General features: G+C 48.5%; 1 protein-coding gene across 9 annotated transcripts in view; it reads right to left on the bottom strand.

The window, feature by feature from the left end:
• Positions 1 to 27,708, bottom strand: part of ATP2B2 (ATPase plasma membrane Ca2+ transporting 2) — a gene marked incomplete at both ends in the record, with an annotated part of 91,435 nt that overhangs the window by 23,077 nt on the left and 40,650 nt on the right. For 4 of the 9 annotated variants that reach the window (XM_080914151.1, XM_080914150.1, XM_080914152.1 and 1 more), the window contains 6 exons: positions 423 to 657; positions 1,330 to 1,571; positions 15,798 to 16,040; positions 19,825 to 20,039; positions 22,226 to 22,384; positions 23,139 to 23,180. In XM_080914151.1, coding sequence (XP_080770277.1) covers positions 423 to 657; positions 1,330 to 1,571; positions 15,798 to 16,040; positions 19,825 to 20,039; positions 22,226 to 22,384; positions 23,139 to 23,180 — 1,136 coding nt within the window. The remainder of the gene's footprint in view (positions 1 to 422; positions 658 to 1,329; positions 1,572 to 15,797; positions 16,041 to 19,824; positions 20,040 to 22,225; positions 22,385 to 23,138; positions 23,181 to 27,708) is intronic. The other 5 variants (XM_080914155.1, XM_080914153.1, XM_080914156.1 and 2 more) reach the window with 2 other exon arrangements.

Genomic DNA, 27,708 nt, shown 5'->3' with positions numbered 1-27,708 from the left:
GGCCCTTGCCAAATCTGTGTTTGAAGCAAGAACTCTTGATGACAATTCTGTCATCAAAAGTGTCCCAGGGGCTCAGCTTTGCCCCAAGGTACTGGACACGAGCTCTCTCTATACATGCTTTTCCTTCCAGTTCCTTTCTATGGCATCTGGGTCAAGGTCTACTCTGGATCTGTCCATCCACTTAACAGGGAGACTTTGGGACTATCCTGGGCTCTCAGGGCCCTATGTGAGCAGGAAAAGGCCTGAATGAGACCAAAGTTAGACAGAACCCTGACAGACAGACAGACAGACAGAGGGGCAGTATGAACACTGTTCTGTCAGCAGCACCTGGGCAGGGGGACCTGAAGCTTAGATTGCTGAGCAGACAAATTCCCCAGGTTACTCACGGCTCCTTCCCCAAGCTCACTGCCGTCAGGGCCTACCTCAGGTCGCACTGGGTCTTCGATGCCCACCACGCAGATGCATGTGAGTTCGTTGAGAATGTCATTCTCATTGTCCCAGTCAGGCTCAGGGCTGCTGGGGAAGTCACGATAGGCCACACAGATGGTACGGAGCCCGTCACAGGCCATGGGCTCGATCACCTTCTTAACCATCTCATCCCTGTCTCGGGGCCGGAAGACACGGGGTTCCCCTGCCCCACTGAGGATCTTGCAGCACCTGGGGGTGGGAAGGGAAGGAGATGAATGAAGCCCACCTACCTTGGTCATTAAATGCCCATCTGATCCACTTCCCATAATGCCTCAATGCATGCAATAGGCCTGGAGTGCAACCAGGTGGCCTTTTACAATATCTGCCCCAGGCTCCTCAGCTGTTGGCTTTGTGCAGTGTTTGGGAGGTTCCAATTGCTAAGACAAGCAGTACCATAGAGGAGATGGCTTGGGAAGCCTGAAACCCAGGCTGCTGCTGCTGCCTTGCTTGGGTATCGGGCTTGCCCAAGGAGCATCTAATAAGGCAAAGGTGTAGGCCAGCTTCATGGTTTCAATCAGGATTGTCTGGGGGGTAAGACAAGAATCAATGGTCTGTTTCCCTTTCCTTCCCTCCAATCTTTCTTGCTCTCTGAGAGAGGATCCTGATATAGACCAGGCTGGTCCCGAACCCAGAGATTCTCCCGCCTTTGCCTCCTGGGATTAATGTACACCACCATGCCTGGCTTCTTTTCATTGTGGTGACTCTAATGTACTACAAGTCAGGGTTGAAAAAAATCTCTGGGCCTGACCAATATACAAATGGGGAAACTGAGGTGCGGGGAAAGTTAACTTGCTTAGATCCAGTCTGCATGGGGATGGGGATGTGTGACCCAGACACCCACAGCTCGGCGGGGTGGCTTACTTTTTGAGCACAATCTCCGAGGCACCCTTGCTGTACATGCGGAAGCTCTCATCAGGCATCTTGATGACGGTGCTCATGGACTTGCGCACGGAGTTGAAGGTGTACACCTTATACAACTTCTCCTCTGGCATCTGGCTGCGCACCGGCTCGTAGTCTTGCCTCAAGTCCAGCACAAAGCCCAGTAGGCCACACTCTGTCTTGTTGCCCACCTGCCGGGGCAGGCCGCCCTCTTTCTCTGGGGGCTGTGGAAAGAGGTAGGTGGCTTGTGCAGGGAAGGACTTGCCACAAAGGAATAGCTGACCTGGTTATCAGTTTGACCCCGAGGCTGCTGCATGGCTGAGTCTCCAGGAATCCAGGGCACCTGGTGGCTAAGATGTGGGCCTCTGAGATATTCCAGGCTAGTCCTGGTTCTTGGTTATTAAGAATTGTTTTTTTTTTTTTAAATTATGAATGATTTCTGTTCTAGTTTGCTTTCTGTTGTGATTTAAAAATAAAACTATGACTAAAAGCAACTTCGGGAGAAAATGGTATATTTTAGCTTACATGTCCTGGTTATCATTAAGAGAAGTCAGGAGAAGAACTCAAGGCAGGAACCTGGAGGCAGGAACTGAAGCAGAAGCCATGGAGGAACAGCTCAGCCTGCTTTCTTACACAGCTTAGGACCATTCAGGGATGGCACCTCCCACAGTGGGCTCTCCCACATTAGTCTTTAATCTAGAAAAAAAAATGCCCCAAAAGCTTGTTCACAGGCCTGTCCAATGGAGGCATTGTCTCAGTCGAGGTTCCTCTACCTAGATGACTCTAGCTTGTGTCACATGGACACGAACCAAACAGCACCTTATACAGCGTAAAAAAGACAATGATATAAGGAATAGTCAGACAACTTCATAAATGCTTCAAGCTTTTCTCATGTTTTGCGATTGGGTCTGTCTCATGTAGCTTAGTCTGAACTTGAACTTGCCATACAGCCGAACATGTTCTTAAACTCTTGATCCTCTTGCCTCTAGCTCCCAAGTGCTGAGATTACAAACGTGGGCCAAAATGTCTGGCCAGATTTTTCCTTTTTCCTTTTTCTTTTAAAAGTTGAACCCCTCTCTGTATTTCTCATCTGTAGAATTTACCATTTGACCCAGAACTTGTCTTGATGTTTAATTTGTTTTTAATCATCACTGAATGTGTATTGTGGCATTTTATTTTCAGGTAACTGTTGATGATAATTAACACTGAAGGTCCTTTGGTACTCTCCTCACAGCTTCTTCCACTGTTAGCCTCTCACATCACCATAGCAACAGCATCATAACAAGGCAGGGACACAGCATCCTCAATCAAAACAACCTCACTCAGACCCTCACGCATACATGTGTATTTGCTTCTTTATCAAAGGCATGACATGAATTCCTAAAAGCAACACGAAGTCTAGGATCACATGTTCTTGTCTCTTCCTTTGACAGCCACAGTCTGCCATTTCTCTGCCTCTAGCCACCGATTTTCACACCTTCAATTGCCTCATCTCTTCTTCTCTTGGTGTGGAGATCAAATACAGATCTTTGTACATGCTTTACTACTGAGATACAGCCCTAGTCCATGTCAAACATGGTACACACAGGATGTCATTGACAGAGACTGATGTTTTTACTCAGCACCCTTGAGAACCATGCCTTTCAGTCCATGGTGTGGGTAGACCATCTTCATGATTGCGAGTTAAGTTAGAACATACAGAAGAGCTATTTCTGTTACATTAAAAAAATTGGCTGAATGGAACTGGAGAGATGGCTTAGTTGTATAGTGCCTCACACAAACATGAGGACCCAAGTTTAGACTTCCAGCACCCACATGCAAACCTGGGAGTGGCAGTGTATGCTTGTAATGCCAGTGCTGGTGAGTCAGATACAGGAGACTCTGAGCTCACTGGCCAGAGAGCTGAGCAAAACTGGTGAGCCTATCTTCTATAAGAGACTGTCTCAAAAATTAAGGTGAAACCAGGTGTGGTGGTGCACACCTTTAATCCCAGTACCCAGGAGGCAGAGGTAGGTTGAGTTCTATAAGTTTGAAGCCAGCCTTCACTATAGTGAGATCCTGTCTCAACCAACCAACTAACCAATCAATCAATAAATAATTCAGGAAGATAACAACTTCTGGCATGTTCATGCACGAATACACACACACACACACACACACACACACACACACACAGAATGGCCTTGGGTGAGTATGCAGCTGTGTCTTGCTTGTTGAAGGCTTCCTATCAGGAGGCTGAACCCCTACTCCCACACAACCATTCCACAGTCTGTTTGTGAGGCTAGTTTGTGTTTTCTGCTCCAGTGTGCTCCCTTTAAAACACTCTCCAAACACACAACCAACTCATCCTTTCTCTTGGTTTCCCTCTTTTTTCCTTCACCCCACTTGCTCCTTTGACACATTGTCCTTCAGCATCTGCTGGTCCTCTGGCAGCATCTCCTGTCCCAGAGGCTTAGAAAAACATGGGCTGCTCCTAAGGAGTTCCTTTCCCTTCCCTCGTGGGCAAAGTCCTTCTCTTCCTTAAGGACAAGCTCAAACATCTCTTTGGATTTGAAAACAGTCAGCGTGGGTTCATCTCTTGTATTTTAATTCTGTCAAAGTTTTCAGGGTAAGTATGGAGCCCCCCCCAACACATTGTAGATGCTAACCTACTGTCTGCTGATGGCTCAAGATGGACTAGTTGGCTGGGAGAGATGTAGCCAAGTTGGGTCAGTATAGGATGCTTGCACATGGGCAGTAGGGGTGGGATTAACAACTGGCTGCTGAGAGTGTAGCTCTGCCAATGCACACACTCCCTCCTGAATTCTCTGCCCCCAGACACCCACCTACCCATCTCACTAAAAATTACCGTGTAGCTACTTGGGTGGTGAGCCTTCTGGAACAGTAATGGCTGCTGGATAACCCTAGGCCTGGAGATATTTGAAGAAGAATGAACAGCAATGGTATATCTGTGTCTCCTCCACCTCAGCATCGGCTTTGCCCGGATCTCAGACCAGTCCTGTAAAAGGGGATTTTGGATCCCTACCTTCACCCTCCCTGATATTGCCCAAGAGAGCATGTGAGGCAAATCAAGATGCCAGCCCGGGGGCTGCCCATAACACTAGCTCTAGGGGCTCTGATGCCCTCTTTTGTGCCCTGTGTATAAATGCACATGCTCATTTATACAAACACATATACATAGCCGCTCATGGATGCACAGAAGTAAAACACAATAAAACTTAATGAAGCTGATGCTAGTCTGTGCCAGCAGTTCAGGGATAGAGTGACCCCTCCATCCTTGGTGGGGAAGCCCAGGTTTAAAACAGCCTGGGGAGCAGACTACAGTTATGTGGGGATATAGACAGGTAGTGACCCCAGGACCCAGGGATGCCAAGGAGGATGGAACATTTCAACCACGTATACAGTTTCCCCATCAGTGAAAGGAGGGATTGGAACAGATGAACAACACCAGCTATCTCCACATCAGAAGGGTGTAGTGAGGGATGGTGGGATGGACTGAACAGCAGGTTCCTCAAGGGCTGGTCTAGAACACCTCCTGGCTACCTCAGCCCTGCTAACCGGAGACTCAGCATCAAGTGCCTTGAAGGAATGCCCCAACGCTAAGGTCACGGGGAGCAGAGACATCCTTGAGACAACTTCTCACTGAAAATGAATTTGAGATAATAAATTCTAAGAACATCCCTTTGGCTCACTATTGGCTCACCATTGGTTCACTAAATGCAGTTATGTTGTACTTTAAAAACTAATTTTATAACTAACTTTCTGGCGATTTCAGAGTTTTATGTGTTTTCCACAACAGCATTCCACCCCTCTGCTAATGAAAGAAAATGACGATACTGAGGCCTTAAATAAAAATACCTAATTACTTATTTGCCCAAGAGAGCTGAGCAGTCATGCCTGCCAAGCACCCAGCATTTTATTACCTTCTGTGAAATATTTTAATTTTCCTCTAAAAGGATTTCAAACAATCCAGTGTTGCAAATGGCAGAGCTGCCTCCTCTGTAACTCAATTTGTTTCTCTGAACTTGAGCTCTGAAATCGCCTACATGCCTTATTAGGAAGCAGTTGCCCTCCCCTCTTCGCTCCTGACTTTTTTCTTCCTGACAAACTCTGAGGCTTTGCCCCTAAGTTCCAGCTGCAGGAGGTGTCTGCTCTGTGTGGTCCCTGTTCTGTGGCTGGGGCTGGGACTACTTAGAGGGAGGGGCCTCAGCACTCCTCTCCCCTCCGCAGGGGAGGGAAAGAAATAAGCTGCCTTGCTACACCTGCTGAAGCCAGGCCTGGGGCTACTGCAAGTGTTTCGAATCAGTTCCTGCCCCCTGCCCCCTTGGGTGTTAAGTCCCTGAGCCATGTAGAGTGTAGCCATGGGCCTATTACAGCGGGGCCGATCAATGTTCTTCTGTCTTTTGGTGCTGGGGAGTGAATTCAGTAAAAATCAATACAAGATGATTTGAAGAGCTACAACCAATAAATACAGTTAGAGGAAAAAAAAAATGGAATTAAGGGTTTGGTGAGATGGCTCAGCTGGTAAAAAGGTGCCTGCTGCCAAGTCCGAAGACCTGAGTTCAAGCCCCAGAAGCCACATGGTTGAAGGAGAGAGCTGACTTCATAAAGCTGCCCTCTGCCCTCTGCAAGTATGCCATGGCATGTGCAGACCTGCACTCACACACACCCCACACCCACAAATAAATACCCAGCATGCATCACCCCATATCTATTATGATGCCTCTATTAAATAATAGGAGCTTCAAGAAACAACACATGTTGGCAAGAATGTGAAGTGCCCAGAACCCTTGTACAGTGTTGGTGGGAACGTGAGATGATGCAGACACCGCAGAAAGCCAGAAGCCCTTGAAGCGCTTGATCTAGAGAAACTGTGTCACACAGCAAAGTGGACATCTTAAAACGATGGCTGCCAGGGACTCAAAGAGACCTTACTGCATTCATATCCATGGCAACTAAGCTGTGGAGGCATCAGGCAGCTGAATGGAAACACAAACTGTGGCCTCCACACAATATGGAATAATACCAGTCTTGAATAGGAAAGACATCCTGACATCTGCTGTTACACAGGTGACGTTGAGGACATGATGCTAAGAGAAATAAGCCAGATACAAATGGTCTGATCTTAACAGGCGTCGACTCCTAGCGATGGAGGCTGAGCAACCACTCAGAGCTCAAGGAGGGCTGACAGAAGTTGGTGTTAGTACAGCCAGAAGTTCAGTTTTGCAAGACAACAAATGTATGGTAGGGCCACAGTCATGGGCATGCGTGTAGCCCTAATAGCACATGTGCTTAAAGATTGAAAGGTCAAGATGGTTAAAGTGGTCAGGTCTCACATACATGCTTCATTACAATGAAGGAAAACACCCAGACAAACTCCATGGTAACCACTGATTTGAGTATTAAATACAGCCCCCTCCCCAAAGGTAAAAAACTGTCTTAGAGACTGACACTATTAGGAGGTAGAATCTTTAAGAGGTGGAGTAGGTGTCTTAGAGTCACCTACTTTGGGAAACACTCTAGGATGCCAGTGCCCTCTTCCTGCTCTCCTGCTGCCGTGACGACTGTCTTTCTCTGCCACATGTATATCTCCACCATGATATGGGGTCTCACCATGGGTCCAAAGCCAAGGCCGCACTGGTCACAGTCGGAAACCAACCGAAAGGACCTATCCCTTGTTTAAAGCTGGCTTATCTTGGGCATCTGTTACATAAACACCAAGGTTGATAAAGTGCAATTTGGTTACTGCCCATAAGACTGGCTTCCTGGGACCAAAACATCACCCTCAAGGACAGACACTGGCAATGAAAGCCCCTCCTTCGCCATGTCTGGATTAGTCATCAGACATGGCCTTATCACTCCAAGCTGCCCGTTTCCTGTTGAACCAGCTGCTCACAGGCCCCTCAGGGTGCATCCTCATGGCTCCCAGGAGGTGAAGCTGCTATGTCCACTATACAGCTGTGGGCTCTGAGTCCTCAGGAGATGTGGAATTGCTCACAGGCATCTGATCCAGGACCTGTCCCTGGATCTGTACTCACAACTGTTGGTGGCTCCTGTCTACCTCTGGAATGTTGTCACTGAAAGTGACAGTCAAGGGGATTGTTCGCTGGGTTCATTTCTGTCTGCTTCCAGCACTGTGGGCCAGCCAGAGACCAACTATACAGTTGGTTGATAAGTGTACTGTCTCTGCTGCCAACAGGAGACCAGATTTTTGGCACAATTTGTTCTCCAGAATTGTCACCTAAGGGTCTGCTTTCTCAAGAGCTTCTCAGAAACCAGGTTTCCTGAAGAGAGCAAGGAGATTAAGCCATCCAAGTGAGCCACACCAGTGAGCCACGAGATCTCTCTGAGGGGCTGGGGAACAGGAGAATGATAAGGTGTCCAGGACACAAGAGTCCCTGTGACATGGAAAACAAAATCCATGGGGACCTTTCCAGGTGCCCTATGCTGTGTGTGTACTGCTCATATGTGTGTACTGCTCACATGGACTGAGATATGCCATGTGAATAGTGTGTGGTGTGCTTTAATGGCATATAGTAAGTATATGTGTGTATGTTGTACGCAGTGGCTGAGAGGGGTGCGTTATATATTACATGTGGGTATCATGTATGCTTTGTGGTATATAGTATGTAGTATGTGTTGTATGTGGTGCATGATGGTATGTGACATGTATATATACTGTATGTTGTACCATGTGCTGTGATGTGTGAGTGGCAGGAGCATATGGGATAGATAGATTACATTCCATGTATGCTATTCTTTGTGATGTGTTACATGGGGTAGTGAGAAAAATGCACTGTGTATTGTACAGTATTTTATGTGTGTGCTGTGTTTTAAGGTATGCATGTGATGTGTATTACATGTTATGGTATCCCATGTTACATGTAATGTGTAGCAACATGTAGTGTGTGTCTTGGCTTGAGAATGTGTGCTGGTGTGAGGGTTCAGGTGTCAGGAGTCGTGTGGGGCACAGGCTGAAGGGTGGGATTCTGGGATTACTAGCTCTATCAGGACTTGGATGCCCATCTGAGGTCCTTTACTCTTGATATCTTTTTCCAGAGGTCCTGTTTGTAAAAGACGAAAACCAGGATTGCTGCTGAGTTTAATATGACAGCTCCTGTCATTTACCCAAGCCACCACCTCTTCCATGCCTGCAAAGTCTCTTCTTGTTTTTTCCACACTGAAAAGGTTCTGGCCAGAGGCTAGTGCAGCATGTGGTCTGACAAGAAGCTGTTGAGACTCCCTGGAGATTGACTGGACCCTGGCTTTGAAGCCAGGACCCAGTTCAAGGGCATCTCTACCTTCCACAGACACCTCACTCTCTCTCAGCCTCCCTATCCTTAGCCCAGCTGCATGACTCATGGTGTGAGGTGTGTGCTGGTGTGAGGTGTGTGCTGGTGGGTATGAATTGTGTGCTGGTGTGAGGTGTGTGCTGGTGTGAGGTGTGTGCTGGTGTGAGGGCTCCTGTGTGCAGGTGTAGTGTGGGGCACAGGCTGATCCTTTCTACCATTTAGGTATATTCCTCATGCTTCCTAGGCAGATGGCATGGTAGCCACCTTAGGAATAGTACCCTGGGGACCTGGGACTTCAAACAAGGCACAGCTGGCCTCATCTGTTCAGAAACTACCTTGTCAGGGTTATGGTCCTTCTGATTCAGGTTGTGCTCCAGAGAGATTCATTTTCTCTCCATAGTTCATTTTCACACAGCTTTAGCTTCACACACAGCCATCCTCTATGTGATATTTAAATGTTGAGTACTAGGCCTGCCGGCTTTAAAGAGCCCATGTCTGCTCAGGAGCTTCCACTAAGGCAGGAGCGAGCGTGGGCGGAAGAGCATGTCTTCCAAAGAAGGCAGCGAGCCATCTGAATTGGAGGAAGGCCATTTCCGTTGGAACACTTGGCTGTGTCTCTGAGAAGGGCAGGGTGACAAGAAGCCAGAAATCTTGAGGTTTAAAGAGCTGGAGACTACAAAGGCAAAGGCCCGTTTGTAAAGAGCTCTCGATAGGATTTCTGAGGCAGGAAAGCAATTTGTGACAAAAAGGTGACTCATGCAGCTTTTCTTGGAGGTCAAGTCTAGATCGTAACCATGCACGGTAAGAGGGGAAAGAAAACGCCCCCGTTCTCTGAAGGGGTGGTGCTTGAGCTTGAGGCTGGCCTGCAGGGCATCTCCCAGGCTCCCTGCCTGCCACTTCAGTCCCCAAACACCCCCCATCTGTGCTTCGGTGAGTGGGTCTCCTGAGGATTAGGGGTTGGGAAGACTATCAGAGGCTCATCTGTGGCCTCAAACCCCTTACCTCTGAGTTTCATCTCTCATCCTCACATTTCCAGAACAAGTAGATTATCTCTAGATTTGAGGGTCTCCGTGGGGCTGTACTTGCCTGGAATGCTATGGCCCCTCGCCTCTAGGAGGGCTCCTTTGGATTCTCTGGGGCCCTCTGCTATGTGGTGGTCAGAAGCCACTGTAAACCTCTGATCCTTGTCTTAGGGCCTTCTAGAACCCTGGGACTAGAGGTGTGAGCATCATATCTGGTTCATGCAATGCTGGGGATGGAATACAGGCTTCCTGAGTGCTAGGCAGGCATGTAGAGAGGTTTCTTATGTTACATATGGAAGCATCTCCTGTCAATAAAATGCTGTTGGCCTGTTAGCTTATGCAGGGAATAGGGATGTGGAAGTTCCAGCACAGAGAGAGGATTTCTGGGATAGTCAGGTGTGGGAGAGATTAGCCCCGAACTCTGAGGAAGATGGTCACATGAACCTGAGGAGCAGTAACCAACCACGTGGCGGGGATCAGAACGGGATAAATAGGATAACCGAGTTACGAGCTAGTGGGGATGAGCCAAAGCTCTTGTCCTAGGCAATTATTCATAAATAATTCACCCTCAGAGTCGTTATTGCAGGAATGTGTGCGGGTGGAAAAGCCCGTGGTTACAGGAGTACTCTACCAGCTGAGTTGCTCCCCAGGCTCTGCTTGCTTGGTTTCTAAAGAATAAAAGATACATGCAAATCAAGAGGTCTCTGGATCACCAAATGTAGCCTTTGTATCCAAAAGGCAGATTTGGAGGAGTCCAGTTCAGCAGTTGGGAGGCAGCAATTGAGTCTTAGTGCTGCCTGGATCTGGGGGCAGTATCTCCCTCTTGCTGCCATGAAAACAGGTGTAGGATGTTGCCGAGACTCCTATTGCCTCATCCTCATGCAATCACTGGCCAGTGTGGCTGTCCACATATGCACATCTACCCCCCACCCCATGCACATTCATTCTCACCTCTATCCATCCAGTCACTCACCCATGCTCATCCACCCATCCATGTTTTACATCCACCGATTCCTACCCATCATTCCAACCATCTACCCACCTACCCATATCCATCCATCCATTTTAATCCACCCAGCCACCCATCCATCCACCTATTCATGCATCTGCTCATCCACCCACCCATCCATCTACCCATCCATCCACCCATTCACCTATCCCTGCATGTATGCATCCATCCACCTATCCACCCACCCACCCACCCACCCATCCATCCATCCATCCATCCATCCATCCATCCATCCATCCATCCATCCATCCAACCTGTGTCCCCGGCAAGGCTTTAGTCTCAGTCCCAGTGGAAAGACACCGTATCTTTCCTGCCATATCCTTTTGCACGCTTCAGTCTGTCCTTCAGTTTGGAGCACCCACCTTGGCTTGCAGGGTAGATGGATGTGCTGGGAAATTTTAACTTGACACACACAGTTGTCATTTGAAAAGAGAAACTTTTCATGTCTTTGTTTTTTTTAAAAAACAGGGTTTCTTTGTAGAGTCCTGGCTGTCCTGGAACAAACTCTGTAGACAAGACTGGACTTGAACTCAGAGATCCATCTGCCTCTGCCTCCTGAGGGCTAGATTTAAAGGCATGTGCCACCCACCATACCTGGCTTGGGAAAAGGTACTTTCAGTAGGAAAAATGCTTTCCTAAAGTTTGCCTACAGACAAGGATGTGATGCATTTTCTTAATGATTAATGTGGGAAGGGCCAACACGTGGTAGGTGGAGCCACCCTTGGCTGGTGGTCCTGGGTACTATACAAAAGCAAGATGAGCAAGCCACTAGTGAGCAAGGCAGTGAGAGGTACTTCTCCATAGCCTCTGCATCAGTTCCTGCTTTGACTTCCTTCGGTTGTGGGTTGTTACCTGGAAGTGTAAGCTGAATAAGCCCTTTCCTTCCTAAGTTGCTTCTGGTCATAGGGTTTTGATCACAACAATAGAAAACAATGAAGACAATGGACTTCTATCTCTTCTCAGGGTTCACCTGAACCAGGAAATGAACTCCCAAGATACCCTTAGTCTTATGTGGATGGAAGGGCCTGGGTGTGAAGCTGACCCTCTGGACTCCAGGTCTTTTCCAAGCCCAGCACAGGAGTTGGGACATGTTGGTTGGATCTTCTAATCTGGGCCTTCTGATGGAGCAGGCATCTTTAGGGCCTGGCTTTACCTCTAGCTGCCTGTCAGGCATTAGGGAAAACCCCTTTCATAAGTAGAGCAATGCCCAGTGTCTGATTGCTCCTCAGCCTCTGCTTTATTACCAATGGAGTCGTCTTAGCAAGGCGATTCACTGATGAACCAGACAGTGGTTCCACCACATGCCCACCACATGCCAGGTCTTGAGCTGGCACCTGCCACTCACAAACTCGCTGCCTACCACAATCCAATCTTTCTCCCCGAGAAACTGAGGAATAGAGAAGTTGAGTAATTTTTTCATTCACAGAGTTAGGGAGGGGTTTGAAGCCAGGCCAGAATAGGCACCCTCACCCCTACCCACTTATATATACCATTAGCTCCTGTGCTAATGGATTTTAGCCCATGGCAAAGAGAGCTGTATGAACAGACAGCATTGCTTTGGGAAGACCCAGAAAGACAGGCATGGGGCTCCTTGGGTGCCAAGCTCTGTGACACAGTAAGGGAACCTGATGCCCAAGAGGTGAGTGACCTTCTGACTGTATTACAAATCTAGCACCCCAGGTCTTGGGTTCTGGCAAGAATGAAGATATTCTTAAGCAGTGGTCCTCAGCCTTCCTAATGCTGCGTCCTTAAATACAGCTCCTCATGCCGTGGTGACCCCAACGGTAAGGTTATTTTCACTATTACTTCATAATTGCAATTTTGCCACTGTTATAATTGTAATATAAACATTTGCTATGCAGGGTATCTGATGTACATCCCTTGTCCTTTAATCCACAAAGGCACCATGACTCATAGGTTAAGAACCTTTGTTCTAAAGGGACACATGTGTCCCTCCCTTTGGCTTATCAGATTACTGAAGTGACAGATGTTACAAAACTGGAAATTTCCCCAGGACTCTTGGACTGTGAGAAGAAACAGGCCGAAGCCTGGTGCTAGCCTGAGGTGGGGTCGTTTTCTGAAAAAGATCTCACACAGTTCTGACTTGTCAGACCCTTGAATGAGAGAATGGAGCCCAGAAAATGATGGATTGGTAATGTGGGGTGGGGTGGGGTGGGGATGGGATGACACCCTGACCAGAGCTGTCTAACTATGAGTACACATTGCCTTCTGTTTAAACAAACCTCATGTCAGGGCTTGCGGTAGGAGTGGGTCTCCCTTTGTTCCCCTTCCCAATATGGCCACATTGAACAAACCTCCCCTTCCTGCTTTCCTCTATTAAGCTTGCCTTTGATTGGATGACTGAGGATGAGTGGGCAAACCTGGCTTATAAGGAGGCTGTCAGCATGTAGACTCTGACCTAACTCTAGTTAACACGGCTTCTTGCCCAGCCTCAGCAACTGACCTTCGCTCTGGGTAGACGGTTGACCTCTGACCTTGATGCCACCTACACACAGCTTATCTGAAGACACCACCAGACTTTCCTACCAGCCTCTGAATCACTGCTCTGTGCAGATTCATCACTGTAGCCAGAGGCATTCCTGTAGTCCTCTAGACAAATCCCCAAATTCCCTCTGACTCTAAAGGACACACATGCAACTCACTCCAAGCTCACTCCCTGGAGCTGTGCCCACGTGGCCACCCTCTACCACCCTACTCTGGGACTGCCTGCTTCTCTCTGACGAATCTGCAGGACAAAGTTATCAAGTGTCTCGGTATCCTTGGAAAGCTCTGGGAACAGAATAAAGCATCGCTGATCTCCCTTGCTTCCGAATTGGGGGAAAGGAGATAAGAATGTTGTCATTTTTGGTGTCCTCTCCATGTCTTGGTGTCCTATGACACATGCTCTCTGACCTACTTTCCCCACCCCCACACTGTTGTCACTTTGCTTCCCTTAGCCTGCAGCCCCAATGTGGCAGGGATGGCTGCTCAGCTGGTGGGGGTGCAGAAACTCCCTCCTCCTTCCTTCACCAGCCCTGGTCCACTGCTGCTGACTCTCAGACTCTTAAATAACACAGCACTTCCGGTGGGTCCTACCGAACCATGCTGATGTGTCCCTCAGGGACAGGAGGGGAGGTCAGGGTTCCAGTGCATTTGAAGGGTTTCTCAGCCGCACAGAAACACCCTACAGCTGGGCGGCAGAGAACATCTGGATGAGAGCAGTCTGGTTAACTACCAAGAAGAGGCCACCAGAGCTTCTCAACCAAGCAGGGAATCACAGCACAAGCAAGTTAGCTTCGACAGGGACATCTCATTCAGGGGGATGTTTCTGTGACCGGCAATGACAACATTCTCTGAGGGACACTTTTGAGGCTTACCCGGCTTCCTCTCTCTGAACCCAGGCTTTTCCTAGCATTTCCTTCTGAGAGTAGCACTGGCCACCCAACTCAGACTCATCTCCTGATGCACACACTCTGACCAATACAATATGACAAAAAGTCACAGCGGCAGATCCTAGCCTAGCTCTCCAGAGTCGCTCACAGCTTCTGTTCTCTCAGAACCCTGTTGCCCTTCTGATCAGTCCCGACTAGCCGGGCAGAGAGGGTGGCGGCAGAGCAGAGCTGAACTAGCCTAGGCCCCTCCCCATCAGCACAGATGTCCACCTGGACTGAGAGGCATGAGGAAGGCCAGGTGGCGTGGGATGAGGCTCAGCTTGAATGCTCAATACCCACAGAGTCGAGATCTCCCACCAAAGTCCACAGATGCTCATGTCCCTCCGATAAAATGGCACAGTAGAACCTGTGCAGACCCCAGTGCTGGAGAAAGGGCGGTTTCTCTGCATTTGTTAAGATGTGAGGACAAACAATAAAGCCTGCAGATCTTCAGTGTCCACGCAGCTCAGTGCATGGCTGTTTATTTACACATGTCCTCTGTCCTTTGAATATGAACCTCATGTCAGTACCCTGAAGGTGAGCATACAGTGAAGTTTCTGTGCCTCTTTGTTTTTCCTAATGTGGCTACACTGAATACGTCTCCTCACTTTCTGCTTTTCTCTTTATTTGGTCTTTACCTGGACTACAAGTAGCCAAACTTGGCTTGAAAGGAGTCTGTCAGGGCCCAGGCTCTGATGCATGTATTTTTGTGTTTGTGCGTTGGTGTGTATGGGTGACTGCATGCGTCTAGACAGATGTGCAGGTTTGCACACACATGTTGACAGCCAGATGACATCGGGCATTTTCCTCAGGAGTCTTCGAGCATGCTTTTTGGGATAAGATGCTTATCACTGCTAAGAGGGCTAGGCTAGCTGGCCACTGAGCCCCGGGGACCCACCAGTGCTGAGATTATAGGTGTGCTCGCCTGCATCCAGTCCATGTACGCCGTGGCCCACACGTGGATGTCAGTGGTCAACGTTTAGAGTCTGTTCTCTCTAGCTACGGTAAGAGTACTGGAGAGTCAACATGCTGATTGGGCTTGGCAGCAAGCTTCTTTAACTCAGTGAGCCACGTCACTGGCCCATATACCTGGCTTTTTAAAAGTGTGTCAGGAATATTGAACTCAGGTCCTTGCGCTTGCAAGGCAACGGCTCCACCTGCACCATCGTCCCAGTCCTCCTCCTATTTCTGACGCAGCATTGATCGGATCAACGAGAGCCTGGAGTCTGTTCACACAGAATGCGGACTCTACACAGCTGTGTGGAGCTCTGACTTGTGGCAAAAGTGAACCAATTATGGCCGGATATGGTGGTGCATGCCTTTAGTCCTAGCACTCAGGAGGCAGAGGCAGGCAGATTTCCGAGTCCCAGGACAGGGCTACATACTGAAACCATGTCTCAAAAAGGTGTTTACTTATTTGTTTTTTTTTAAGTGTGTGTGTGTGTGTGTGTGTGTGTGTATGTGAGAGAGAGAGGAGAGAGAGAGAGATAAATGAGGGGGTCAATGGCAGTATTTAGAAATAAATATCTAAATCACAGCAATCACCAATAAACAGCAACAACAACAGTTTCTTTTGGTTTCACAAACATTGCAGCCACCTTTAGATCAAGAGCTGAGCTGCCTCCTTTGTGAGCCTCTCGGGGTCAGCAGCTGAACCAGGTTCCCTGCTGTGGAGGATGCTCCTGTGTCTACTTACGAGGATCTTGGTGGTATAGGCGCTGTTGATGGCAATGGCATTGACCAGCAGCTCCAACGTCTTGGCGTTGATGGAACTGGGATCAGGGATCTCCTTGTAGTGGACATCACCGACATAGGCCTGTACCACGGTCATGCGGTTGGTGGTCAGTGTGCCTGTCTTGTCTGAGCAGATGGCTGTGGCATTGCCCATGGTTTCACAGGCATCCAGGTGGCGTACCAGGTTGTTGTCCTTCATCATTTTCTAGAGGGTGGAGAAATGAGAGGGAAACCAAGAGGCAGAGAGAGTGTGTGGGGGGATCCTGGGCCTTAGCCTCCTCCTAATTCTGCATGAGCAAATGACCTCTGGGCTTATTTAGCCTCACATGTGGGTTTTCTTTTTATTAACCATTTGGACCATTTAAATTTTGATAGCTGAATTTATTGATTTTCACCACATAAGTCACTCATTTTCTATTATAGCAACAGAGTCTCATGCAGCCCAGGTTGTCCTGGAACTAACAACTCAGCCAAGGATGAATTTGAACTCATGATCCTCCTGTCTCTCTCTCCTAAGTGCTGAGATTACAGGTGTGCACAACCACGCCTGGATTCATTCGTATTCATAAAAACAAAACCATTACAAAAAAAAGATTTACTTAGTTTATGAGTCTGAATGTTTTACCTGCACCATGTATATGCACAATGTCCACAGAGGTCAGAAGAAGGTATCAGAACCCCTGGGACTGGAGTTACAGATTTGTAAACTACTGTGTGGCTGCTGAAGCTGAACCTTCTGGGAGAGCAACAAGTGCTCTTAACCTCTGAGCCATCTCTCCATCCACATTCCTTACGGGAAAAATAGTAGGAAAGATTCAAAAGTATAAAGCCGAGCTATCCCTGATTTTTCCTAGCATACTGTAAGTAGCCTATCTTCATTTGGTTCTGGATTTCTCAAATGCTTTTCTGCTGCCCGCTGAGAGACCCACCAATTTCATCCTAAGTAGATACATTTAGGATACATATGTGCTTACAGATACAGGAAAATATCTGTAAAAATATGAAAATAGTGTCATTGTCACTCGGTGATAGAGGAGAATCTTGTTGACTTCAAGTCTATAAATCACTTTTTCTGTAGTGAGCACTTACTACAGTGTGCATAATAAAACCATGTTTGTGTGTTTGAGTGTGTGTGTGTGTGTGTGTGTGTGTGTATACGTGTGTTAGTGTGGTGTCACCTGCATATGTGTGGGATGGTCAAAGGAGCCTCCTCTATGGCTCTTTGCTTTATCCACTTGAGACAGAGTCTCTCCCTGAACCTGGAGCACTGTGCTTTTTTAGCTAGACTGACTGACCAGTAAGCACCAGTCTCCTTCCAGTCCATCTGCTCTAAGAGTGGGAGCAGGGTAGGAAGTACAGGTACACACGGCCACACACAGCTGTTTCCATGGACACTGAGAGTCTGACCTCAGGTCCTTGGGCCCACACAGCAAACACTCTTACCCACAGAGCCATCTCTGTAACACACACACACACACACACACACACACACACACACACACACACACACACACGTGCTCTCGCAAGAGAGAGAGAGAGAGAGAGAGAGAGAGAGAGAGAGAGAGAGAGAGAGAGAGAGAGAGAGAGAGAATTAAAGGCTAGTGAGATGGCCCAGCAGATTGTCACCTGCTGGAACCCAGATGGTGGAAGGAAGGAAAGAACTGACTCTCTAAGTTATCCTCTGATTCCCAAAGTGCACAGTGGCATGCACGCATACCCACATAAAATGTAATACAAAAAAAATGCATGTCTCATTTATCAACATCTTTTTCTTTTAAAATTTATAGTACTATCCTACTGGACCAATTACCATTTATTTCCTTCTATGTACCTTTCTTTCTGACCCAGTTCTATACTCCTAACTTCTAGATTATCCCATAAGAAATGAAAATGACATCATTCTCAGGCCCTGCTGATGTGCTGACCCCATGTCACAGGGAAGTTTGTTTCTAGAGACAAAATCAAGTGGAGTCTGTGCCTATGGATTTGATTTTCTTCATTCTTGTCCCCCACGGTCTATCACAAGGTTAAAAGAGAACACTTGGACCACTTAAATAGATATTTATGTTACTAAAACTGAACATTGGTTGGATAAAAAGCTACCATGTTTCCTTTTTGTATAACTTTCCATAGTAGCTCCAGTAAGTGTACAGTGAGTGTCTAATCAATGACAATCTGACTTTGCAACATGCTTTCCAGTCTGTTTTCTGCTATTTTTCTGTAAGGATCCCATGAGACCTGGGAGGAGCTGGGAATTTCACTTTGGAACTGACAAATTCCTGACAAAGTGAAATAATCAAGATCACAGGTGTGGTGGAGTGCAGCCTAGAATTTGAGCCCAGCTCCGCCTAACCTACCAGCTTCCCCTAACCTACCAGCTTCCCCTAACCCACCAGCTTCCCCTAACCTACCAGCTTCCCCTAACCCACCAGCTTCCCCTAACCTACCAGCTTCCCCTAACCCACCAGCTTCCCCTAACCTACCAGCTCTGCCTAACCTGGTAGTCTGGCTCATTCCACACACCAGTCCACCTGCCCTACTGAAGAACCTAAAGAATCTCCTTTTAGAAGCTAGGTGTGGTGACACAGTCCAGCACTTGGGAGAAAGAGGCAGGAGGATTGTTAAATTCAAGGCCAACCTAGGCTGCACAGTAAACCTCTATGACAAACAAAATAAAATCCAAAACAAAATGCACAAAAATCTCTCATTAGGACCGTCCAGCATGGTAGCTGCCGGGGGACGAGGAACACTTAAAGTATGGTCCAAAGTGTGTAAGAGATGCTAGATTTTAAAGATGTTATCAAGCAGATAACTAAAGGTAACATTTCTCGTGTTGGTTACATGTTGGATTGTTGATAATTTGGATGTAAGTCTCAGTAAATATGTATGATTAAGATTAATGCTACCTGTTTCTGAGACAAGGTCTCCTATTTCAGGCTAACCTTGATTTCGCTGTGTGATGACCTTGAATGTCTAATCTTCCTGCCCCACTTCACAGGTATTGGGATCACAGTTTGTGTGTTTTCATGCCTGGTTTATGTAGTGCTGGGGATCAAACCCAAGCCACCTGTGTGCTAGAGAAGCACTCCTGTCACTGAGCTGTACTCCAGTCACATGCTCCATTCTTACGCACTGTCTTCCCCATCAGTGCAAGTGGAGGCTAGAGACGGACATCAGGTCTCTTTCTTTCTTTCTTTTTTTTTTTTTAAGGCAGTGTCTCTCACTGAACCTAGAGCTTGGCATGTCAAATGGATTGGCTAGCCAGCTTTCAGGATCTGCCTGTGTGGGTCCCTCTTGAACTGGAGTCACAGCACTGGGGTGACAAGTATGTGTTTCCATTCCTGACCTTTATGTGGGTGCTGGGTTCTGATCTTGGGTTTTCAAACTTGCACAGCAAGCCCAGGTCTCCAGCCCTATTTCTAAAAAAGTCAGTTATTGGGGCATGTAAAAGGACATGTCTGGGATTGTGTGGTAATCCTGTTGAGAGGAACTGATGTACCTGCGTGCTCACTACTGTGCTCATGTAGTTTGCCAGTCATGTGACCAGAGATGACCAAAGGTGCCAGAGATAAAAACTGGAAAGATGGCTCAGTGGTTAAGAGCACTCACTGCTCTTCCAGAGGTCCTGAGTTCAAATCCCAGCAACCACATGGTGGCTCATAACCATCTGTAATGAGGTATGTTGCCCTCTTCTGGTGTCTGAAGACAGCTACAGTGTACTTATATATAATAAATAAATAAATCTTAAAAAAATTTTCAGAAGATTCTTAGATTTAAAACTGTCCGTTCATGATGTTCCCAAACCAGCTTTGCCAAGTTTCACAGAGACCCTGAGCTCAGTGGTGTGGCAATGGGGAGTTATCCTTGCCAGGTAGACCCTTGAGGAGCCCATCTTCATAGCCCATCTAGAAGTACTAGCACCACACCCTCCCTGACAGCCCCAGCTGAGACCGCCTCGGGTGCCCACCACTGCTCTTTCTCTCTCTTACCTTCACGGAATAGGCCAGTGAGATGGTGACAGCCAGAGGGAGGCCCTCGGGCACAGCGACCACCAGCACTGTCACACCGATGATGAAGAACTTGACAAAGTACTGTACGTAGACAGGTGTGCACTCCGTCAGCCACGGCTTCTTGTTAACCACGAAGGTGTCCACAGTGAAGTAGAGCACCAGGATGATCACCGTGATGGCCGACATCACCAGGCCTGTGACATGGGGACACCTGCTCAGAGGGCTTCTGGAAGGGGGGTATGAGATGTTCACTAAACTGTTTCTGGAGGCCTCTTGGGTAGACCTCAGCTAATCAGTTAGCTGTTCTTCCTTGCTTTGTGACCAGGAGCCTTGCCTTGATGCTCAGAGAGCCTTGGTTGCCTCTTCTGTACAATGAGGCACAGGGGGGAAAGATTTCCTTCCTGGGGTTTAGTAACTCTCATGTGGAAATGCAGGTAAAATATCTAGCATGGTGCCTGCCCACATGACACTCAGCCACACTCAAAACATGTTGCTAGGGAACACACGAGGACATCAAGACACACCACTATGTGGCTGTCACTATAAAGAGGTAAGGTGGAATCTTTTACTCTTTCATTTAACAAGCGCCTTTGAGAGCCTGCGATATGGCAGGTACATGGGACTTCCTCGTTTAGGACACAGAGATGTGGCAGTAACAAAGACAGACATCCTACCGGGGTAGTGTGTATGAGCCACCATTGCAGACATGGTTTGATGCTGTGGGGAAAAGCGCCAGGAAGATGTGACTGCTTCTGAGTGGCTGCTGTCGCTAGCATGACCAGGGCATTGTCTTAGAGGAGGTGATATTCGAAAAGAAATGAGGCATATGTGTTCTCGGGGAGAGTGTACAGGTGGAGGGAACAGATTTCTTTGATAAGGGAACAGGGACTCAGGGGACATGCCTGGCTAGGGCAACGCCACAGCTCAAGAGATACACTTGGTTCTGGGAGTCCCTCCTGCCAGATCTGACCTGCCTCATTTGCTCACAAGTGTGTTCTATGGACTGTGTCTGCCAGCTTTCTCTGATGGAGGTAAGGGCTTATGGGTACAACCTCCCCAGACAGATGCCCATCCCTTGGCTGATGTACGGGTCTCAAGGCCCAGGCTCTGAATAGTGGGTGTGCTCTGCCGTGTAGCTTGTGGTCTAGGAGTCCCATGAAATGAAGCAATGACTAGAAATTCTTTACAATTTTCAAAACTCTGGCTTTTTACCACCTCTGATATGCATTTCTTGCTTAGCAGACTTGGCTTGGAGCTGCCCATCCATAAATCCCTGGTCACCAGAGATTTAGCCCCACAGGGAGGCAGTGGAAGGCTGGGAGCCCAGGATGCCTGTGAACTTTATCTCTGGCAGGGTGGAGAAGGTCCTCAGAGGCCAAGAGGTTGTCATCACTTAGTTTCTTAATCCCTTAGTACCACATGCTACTGTGGAGTCACTTGCTTGTGCCAGCAACAGCAGGGAAGGGGGAAATCCCTGGGCTCATATCTCTCCACCCTAGCTCCAGCTGCGGAGCATCAGAGCCTGGCTCTGTCCCTGCCTGACAGCCGCAGGGGCGGGAAGCCAAGCTCCAGGCAGCCTAGAGAGCTGTCACCAGGTTTAAATATAGACCACTGAGCCTATAATTTGCAGCTGTCCCCTGCTGCGCTGTCTTTAATTAGAAATGGAGACAGCCACAGAGGCCTCGGTAGCCAGGTGGGAGGTCTTGCCTTTCATAGATCCTCAGTGCAAGGGGAGGTCAAGGCTGTGCTGCAGGGCTGGGGCTCACCTTGCAGCTGGGCTTGGCTCCCTGGGCCAGGAGACTGCCACACTGTCACCTGCAGCTAAAAGCTCAGTTTGGGAAGCCTGGCTTGCTCGCTGGAACTCAGATAAGTCCTTCTGTCTGGGCTCCTGGTTCTGCCTCCAACCTCTCAGTCCTCCTTCTGCACTGTAGCTAGGGTGAGCATTATCAAGTCCAAATCCATTCTGGCTCTCTCTTAGTGTTACCTCTTCCACATCACCCCCTCCAACCCCCCAGTGTCCTCACAATAAAGTCTTTGCTGTCAGGAACTATAGGCCATACAGGGCATGTCTCCCACTATATAAGCTAAGTCCCCTGTCTACACAGTCACCTTTAATTCTCAAAGAAGCCTGCCTTACTGTGACAAAAAAACATAGCCCCATTTACAGAGGAGTAGTCAGGGACTCGGAGCTGGGCAAAGCTGCCAACCCAAATCCTCAGAGCTGGGGCTGTGGCAGTCTGTTTGTAGAGCGGGGGCTTCGTATATCCAGAGCAGGGTAGGTCTCCAGGACCATTGGAATCAAGGTTCTTCTTTTACGGGTGAGAAGACAGAGGGCAGTGTGGGGCAAGGGTTGGAAGGGAGGTCCTTGCTGCGAACTCACCCGCCTTGCCTATCTGCACAGCCAGCTTGGTGAGCTTGCCCTGAAGCACCGACTTCTCTTTCTTGTGCATGTTGGCTTTCTTCTTGTCGTCTGCATCGCCGCCCTCTGCGCTCTTCAGAGGCTGCATCTCCATAGCAGCTGCCCCATCCTGCTGCTTAGCTGTAGGGGCAGAGCATGCATGTGCACACAGACACACACGTGCAGGTTAGCCTATAGGCCAGGATGCTTAGCACCCACCCTGCCTGCCCAGTAGAAAAGCTGATTGTCCCATCTGGACCCTGCATGGCTGGCAAAGAAGCCTCAGATAGGACCTGCCCCATCCAGCTGCAGTGTCTGGGTCCCAGTCGCACCTGGGACCTGGGATTAGAGATACATTTGGGATTTTATAGGAAAGGGCTCTACCCTGGATTCCCAGCAGGACAGGGCTGAACCAAGACCCCACCCAAAATAGGCCATTTTCCCTCTCACAATCAGATAGAGAGAGAAGGGCTCCCCTGGATATTTCTGAGGCCGAGTTGTTGGGTTGCTAGGGAGTTAACCATAGGAAGGACACAAAGCATGGCTTGAAAAGGAAGTAAGGTGTTCCAGGCACAAGTGCCAAGCCCCCATCTCTGGTCAAGGGATCTTTGACATTGTGAGTTGGATGGAGGGACCCAAGGCTCTTCGGAGCAGAGACCAGTCAACCCTCCACCTGTAGTAGTCTTTAAGAGCCAACTTCCAGAACCCAGCTGGGAGATGCTGACCCTGGTACATCTTCTACCTCGCTATGACACCTCTTTATCTTACCCAGTATTATGAGAATCACGGATGCACCCCAAAAGATGCCAGAGCTGCCCACAGGTGTGGGTGCGTCTGCCTCTGGCCCCGGTGCATCCCTATCTCTGTGTGTCTCTAGCCCCATGGCTGCAGTTACCTTTGCTCTGGCTGCCGTCGGCACTGCCATCCTGCATTTTACCTACACAACAGAGAATTTCAACAGACAACAGGCAGCACGGGTCATCACAAGGACACAACAGACCACAGACACTCATGTCACAGACAGGAAGGGCTAAGGTGCTCAGGGATGCTGAGGAGGAGATCTGGAATGAAGGGCAGCCTGGCCATCATGTTAGCCACAGGGGCTGTTGGGACAGAAGGCTCTTGATTCTCTTTGGGGCTGGTTGTGGGGGTGTTTCTGTTGGAACAACCCTGGCCTGCAGTGTTTTACAGAAGAAAAGAATGAGCTGGAAAGGCACACAGAAAGCAGAGGGAGGCTCCCAGATCCCCAAACTGAAACTGGAATGATGCTTATGGCTGAAAGGAGGGAAAGAGAAATGTTCAAGTCTTTCCTCCCCCAACTCCTTCCCTCCTTTTCTAACCCCCCCCCCATTCCTTTGCAGCAATGAGGATTTGAACCCATGGCTTTGTATATAAATGTTTTATTTTTGAGACAAGGTCTTGCTAAGTATCTTAGGCTGGCCTGGAACCTGGAACTCATGATCCTCCTGGTTCACCTTTCATTAGCTACATCACTTTTATTTCCGAGAGAGAGAGAGAGAGAGAGAGAGAGAGAGAGAGAGAGAGAGAGAGAGAGAGAGAGAGAGATCAATTCTCTAGAATGAAGAAAAATGGAGGTCAACATTGTTCCTTGTTTTGGTCTGGGTGGGGTAGACTATTCTTCTGGAGGATATGATGCCAGACACCAAGGACATCCCTGCCTAAAATCCTATAGATTATATAGGTCCCCAGAAATAGTCACTGAAAGACTGTGAGAATGTACTGGACCTGGGAGGAAGCTCCTGGCCCCCGGAAAAGAGGTCTGAAGCAGTAGCTCTAGCTTCACAGTGGCTATACTGGATGCTACTGATCATGCCAGGGCCTGATGCTGCCCAATATGGGGGAAGGGCTGGGTGTGGGGCTTTTTATGTGTTATCACTGCTGCCTGGGAACCCTTGCCACAGCCTGGGCCAGTGTGGGCATGCATGGAGGCTGTTTCTTCTTGCCTGTGATACCTGTTTTCAACTGTGCCTTCCTGTCCACTAGGCCTGAACCACCCACTGAAATTTTCTATAGCTTTGGTCCTTCAGGAGGGGTAGGAGAAGGCTGTCCACCCATGGTATCTACTGCCAAGGTCACCAGGCTCTAGGTTCACATGGTCTCCCTGCCTTCATCCAATGTAGTGGTTCTCAGCCTTTCTAACGCTGTAACCCTTTGTTTACCACTTTGTTTACAACAGTAACGCTGCCACTGTTAGGATTCATGATGCAAGGATCTGCTGTGTGTGACCCCTAGAGGGGTCACATGGTTGATAGGTCAAGAAATATTACCTAGTGTTTATCATTCTCTTCTGAGAAGGATGCTCCTGTCAGGCTCCCATCTACAGAAGAGAAACCGGGGCTCTGAGAGGGAGGTAACTCTCAGATTGCTTTGGGGTGTGAATCTTTCAATGCTGTGGTTTCCTCTGCCAAGACTCCTCTGAGCTCAGGGCAGGGGGCTCCTGGTGGCACTGTGACAGGTTCCTGATAATCTCGTCTTGACACCAATCAGCTGTATGGCTTTGCCTCTCCTGTTTCCACTTTGGCAAAGTGAGGTGATGTATCTAAACTCTGGGAGCATCTGGGGTTTCACATTCCTAACAGCCACCTGGAGTCTAGCCTTCAGCTGACTAAAGGACATTTCTGTAAGGGCCATGTCCTGTCAGGCCCCGTAAGGTCGGGTGAGAGGAACCCTTAACTTTAATTTTACAGATGAGAGAGCCGAGGCTGACGGAAGTCCAGAGGCATCTTGTCTTTATAGAACACCTCTGAAATAATCGTGGACCTTTGAGGTCAGCTTTCTGCCATCACTGTGGTCGCTTGGTGGGTGACTCAGACAGACCGTAGCTCACTAATTGCCGTCCAGGACTCTCATCAGGGGGCTTCAAACCTACCTGGGGTTTCAGAAGGACCCATCTCGTCCTATTGTAAAATGCTTTCTTTTGGATTAAAAACAGCTCGAAGAAGAGTTGTTTTTTTTTTTTAAGAGAAAAGAATAATAAACAACAATTATATTTTGTTTGTTATAATAATTTCACCAACTGGGGTAAGGGGTGCCAGAGAACTGGGCCCCCAGAGCACTTCTGGAATGCCAGAAGGGCTTGTTTTACCTCATATTACAGATGTCCTAGCTGCTGCATGTAGTCATTAAACTCAGCGATTCTCTATTTTATCGCCGTTGCAATTACATGGCCAGACAAATAATCACCAATGGACACGCTGGAGGAAGGGAGCTGTGTCTGGGAGCGCTTTGCTGCAGATGGCCTGTTTTGTCAGAAGCAAGGGACTTATTTGAGGCTCTCATTAAACTGGTGCCCACCTGGCCCTGCATTGTACTGTGCCAGCCAGCCATCACTAGGGACCGGAAGATGGGCTCGGGGATGAGAGAGAGAGGTGAGGACGGGGCAGGGTGGGGTGGGGGACGTGAATAAGGTCTCCTAGGCTCTGCTCTGCATATATTCTAGATGGACTCATCTTGAACCTGGAAGATGCTTGGACAGATGACAATAAACTAGTTTTGGTGGGGTTGGGTTATAGGCTAGGAGACCTTGGAAAGGTCACTTTTCATTTCTTCTCTGTGAAATGGGCCCATAGCAACCAAATAGATGCTGAGGAAAAACACCTGCTGAGCACTCTGTTTCTGCTGACAGTGTGATGCGCATGAGTGTCAAAGAAAATAATAGAAGAAAAACAGTGATTATGATGCTTCCAGGATGGGCAGACACACCACCTTTCAGATGTGGAATTGAGAGGGTCCCAGTTAGGGAACCACTGCCTTTGTTTCCATGGCTGTTCAATCTTTTTTTGCTTATATCACCAAAGTTTGGCTCAGAGAAAAGAGGCGAGATTATAGTGGGTTCTCTCTCATTGGCCCAGGCTCAGCCACCAGCGCGCTGCTTTCTTCTGGAGTCTGAACAGTAGTACAATTCAAATTCTCATTTGTTGGCCTGTACTGGAGTCTGATGGCCTGCTTTCCTTCCTTCCTTCCTTCCTTCCTTCCTTCCTCCCTCCCTTCCTCCCTCCCTCCCTCCCTTCCTTCCTTCCTTCCTTCCTTCCTTCCTTCCTTCCTTCCTTCCTTCTCAGGGTCCTCTGATCAATCTTTGTACAATGAATACCATGCAAACGCCCGATCACTGAGCTAGGTACCCAGCCACCAAAATCTTTCATATAGGGCCCTACTCTGTAGCCCAGGCTGGCCTCAAATTTATGACCTTCCCATCTGCTAGGATTCCTGTCTCCTAAGTGTTAGAATTATAGATTCATAGCACCGCGTCCAGCCCTCAAATATCTTTGATTAGAGGGCCATTTTCCTGGGTGGTGGTAGGGAATCTCTTCATCTCCTTGGAAAACCTGTAAGACCCTTTACTGTGGAAGCCTGGATTGGCTGGAGGAAGGCACACCTCAGAGCCGAGCATGTCTGCGTTCTGGATTCACAGGCTCATTCTGCAATGAGTGTTTCGTCTGCATGTATGCCTGTGCACTACAGAGTGCCTGGTGTCCGCGGAGGTCAGCACAGGATGTTGGATCCTCATGCTCGTGTGTGAGGAGCTATGTGGTGAGGAGCTAGAGCTATTATGTTGTTGCTTTGTGTGGAGATGGGGGTCTTTGAAGCCCTGGCTGTCCTGGAACTCCCTATTAGATCAGGCTGGCCTTGGGCTCATGGAACTCCTCTTGCTTCTGCCTCCTGAGTGCTGGGCTTAAAGGAATGTGCCACCACGCTGGGATTAGACTAGTGTCCTAATTCCTGAGTCTCGGTCTCTCATTTGTCACAGGGCCTTCAGGAGGATGAGAGAGACAGAGAACGTGAAACAACAGCAGCAGTATCGGTTGAGAAACCAAAGCTCCTCATCCTCTCTGTGGGTTCTGGCTGCCGCCTGCAAGGGAGACTCTCCTTTTCTTCGGGAACTGGCTGTTTTGGATGATGCCTGTATACTTGTCTCCTAGGGAAAGTGGGTTCTTGGTTCCTTCTACCTCAGCTGTGGGTTTGCCCATGCTGGCTCTTTCTGTCACCTCTCAGCCACCCCTCCCTGTTGCTTGACACCACCCACAGCCCCAGCTGCTTTCCTTCCTCCTCCTGGGCTTGAAATAGACCCACACTAGAATTAGCAACTGCTTGCAGAGGTGCCTTGTGCAACCCCTGACATCTTCTGAGTGGGTCTATTGGTATCTTTGAAGGCAGGCAGGTTGGCTAGAGGTATAGGGTCTAGGGTGGGAGGATAGGGTGGGTCAGGGTACCCACATTCTGCAGGAGGAGTGGAACGTGAACTACAGAATGCATAAGAAACATGTCCAGCCCTCAGCAATGGACACTTCTGGCCCTCACCTTGGCTTCTCTGGTAGTATTTTCACATTCATCCCTAATGTCTTGAGCATCCAGGTGTGGCCTAGGTGGTTAACACAGGACCTAATGGGGGCACAGGTGGTATGGGATGATGATGGGTAGTGGAGATCCCTAGAGCAAGTGGTTCC

This window comes from Micromys minutus (genome assembly GCF_963924665.1).
Source record: "Micromys minutus genome assembly, chromosome: 3".
NCBI classification, from domain to species: domain Eukaryota; kingdom Metazoa; phylum Chordata; class Mammalia; order Rodentia; family Muridae; genus Micromys; species Micromys minutus.
Note: the sequence above shows the minus strand (reverse complement) of the source record. Positions and strands in the feature narration are given on the sequence as shown.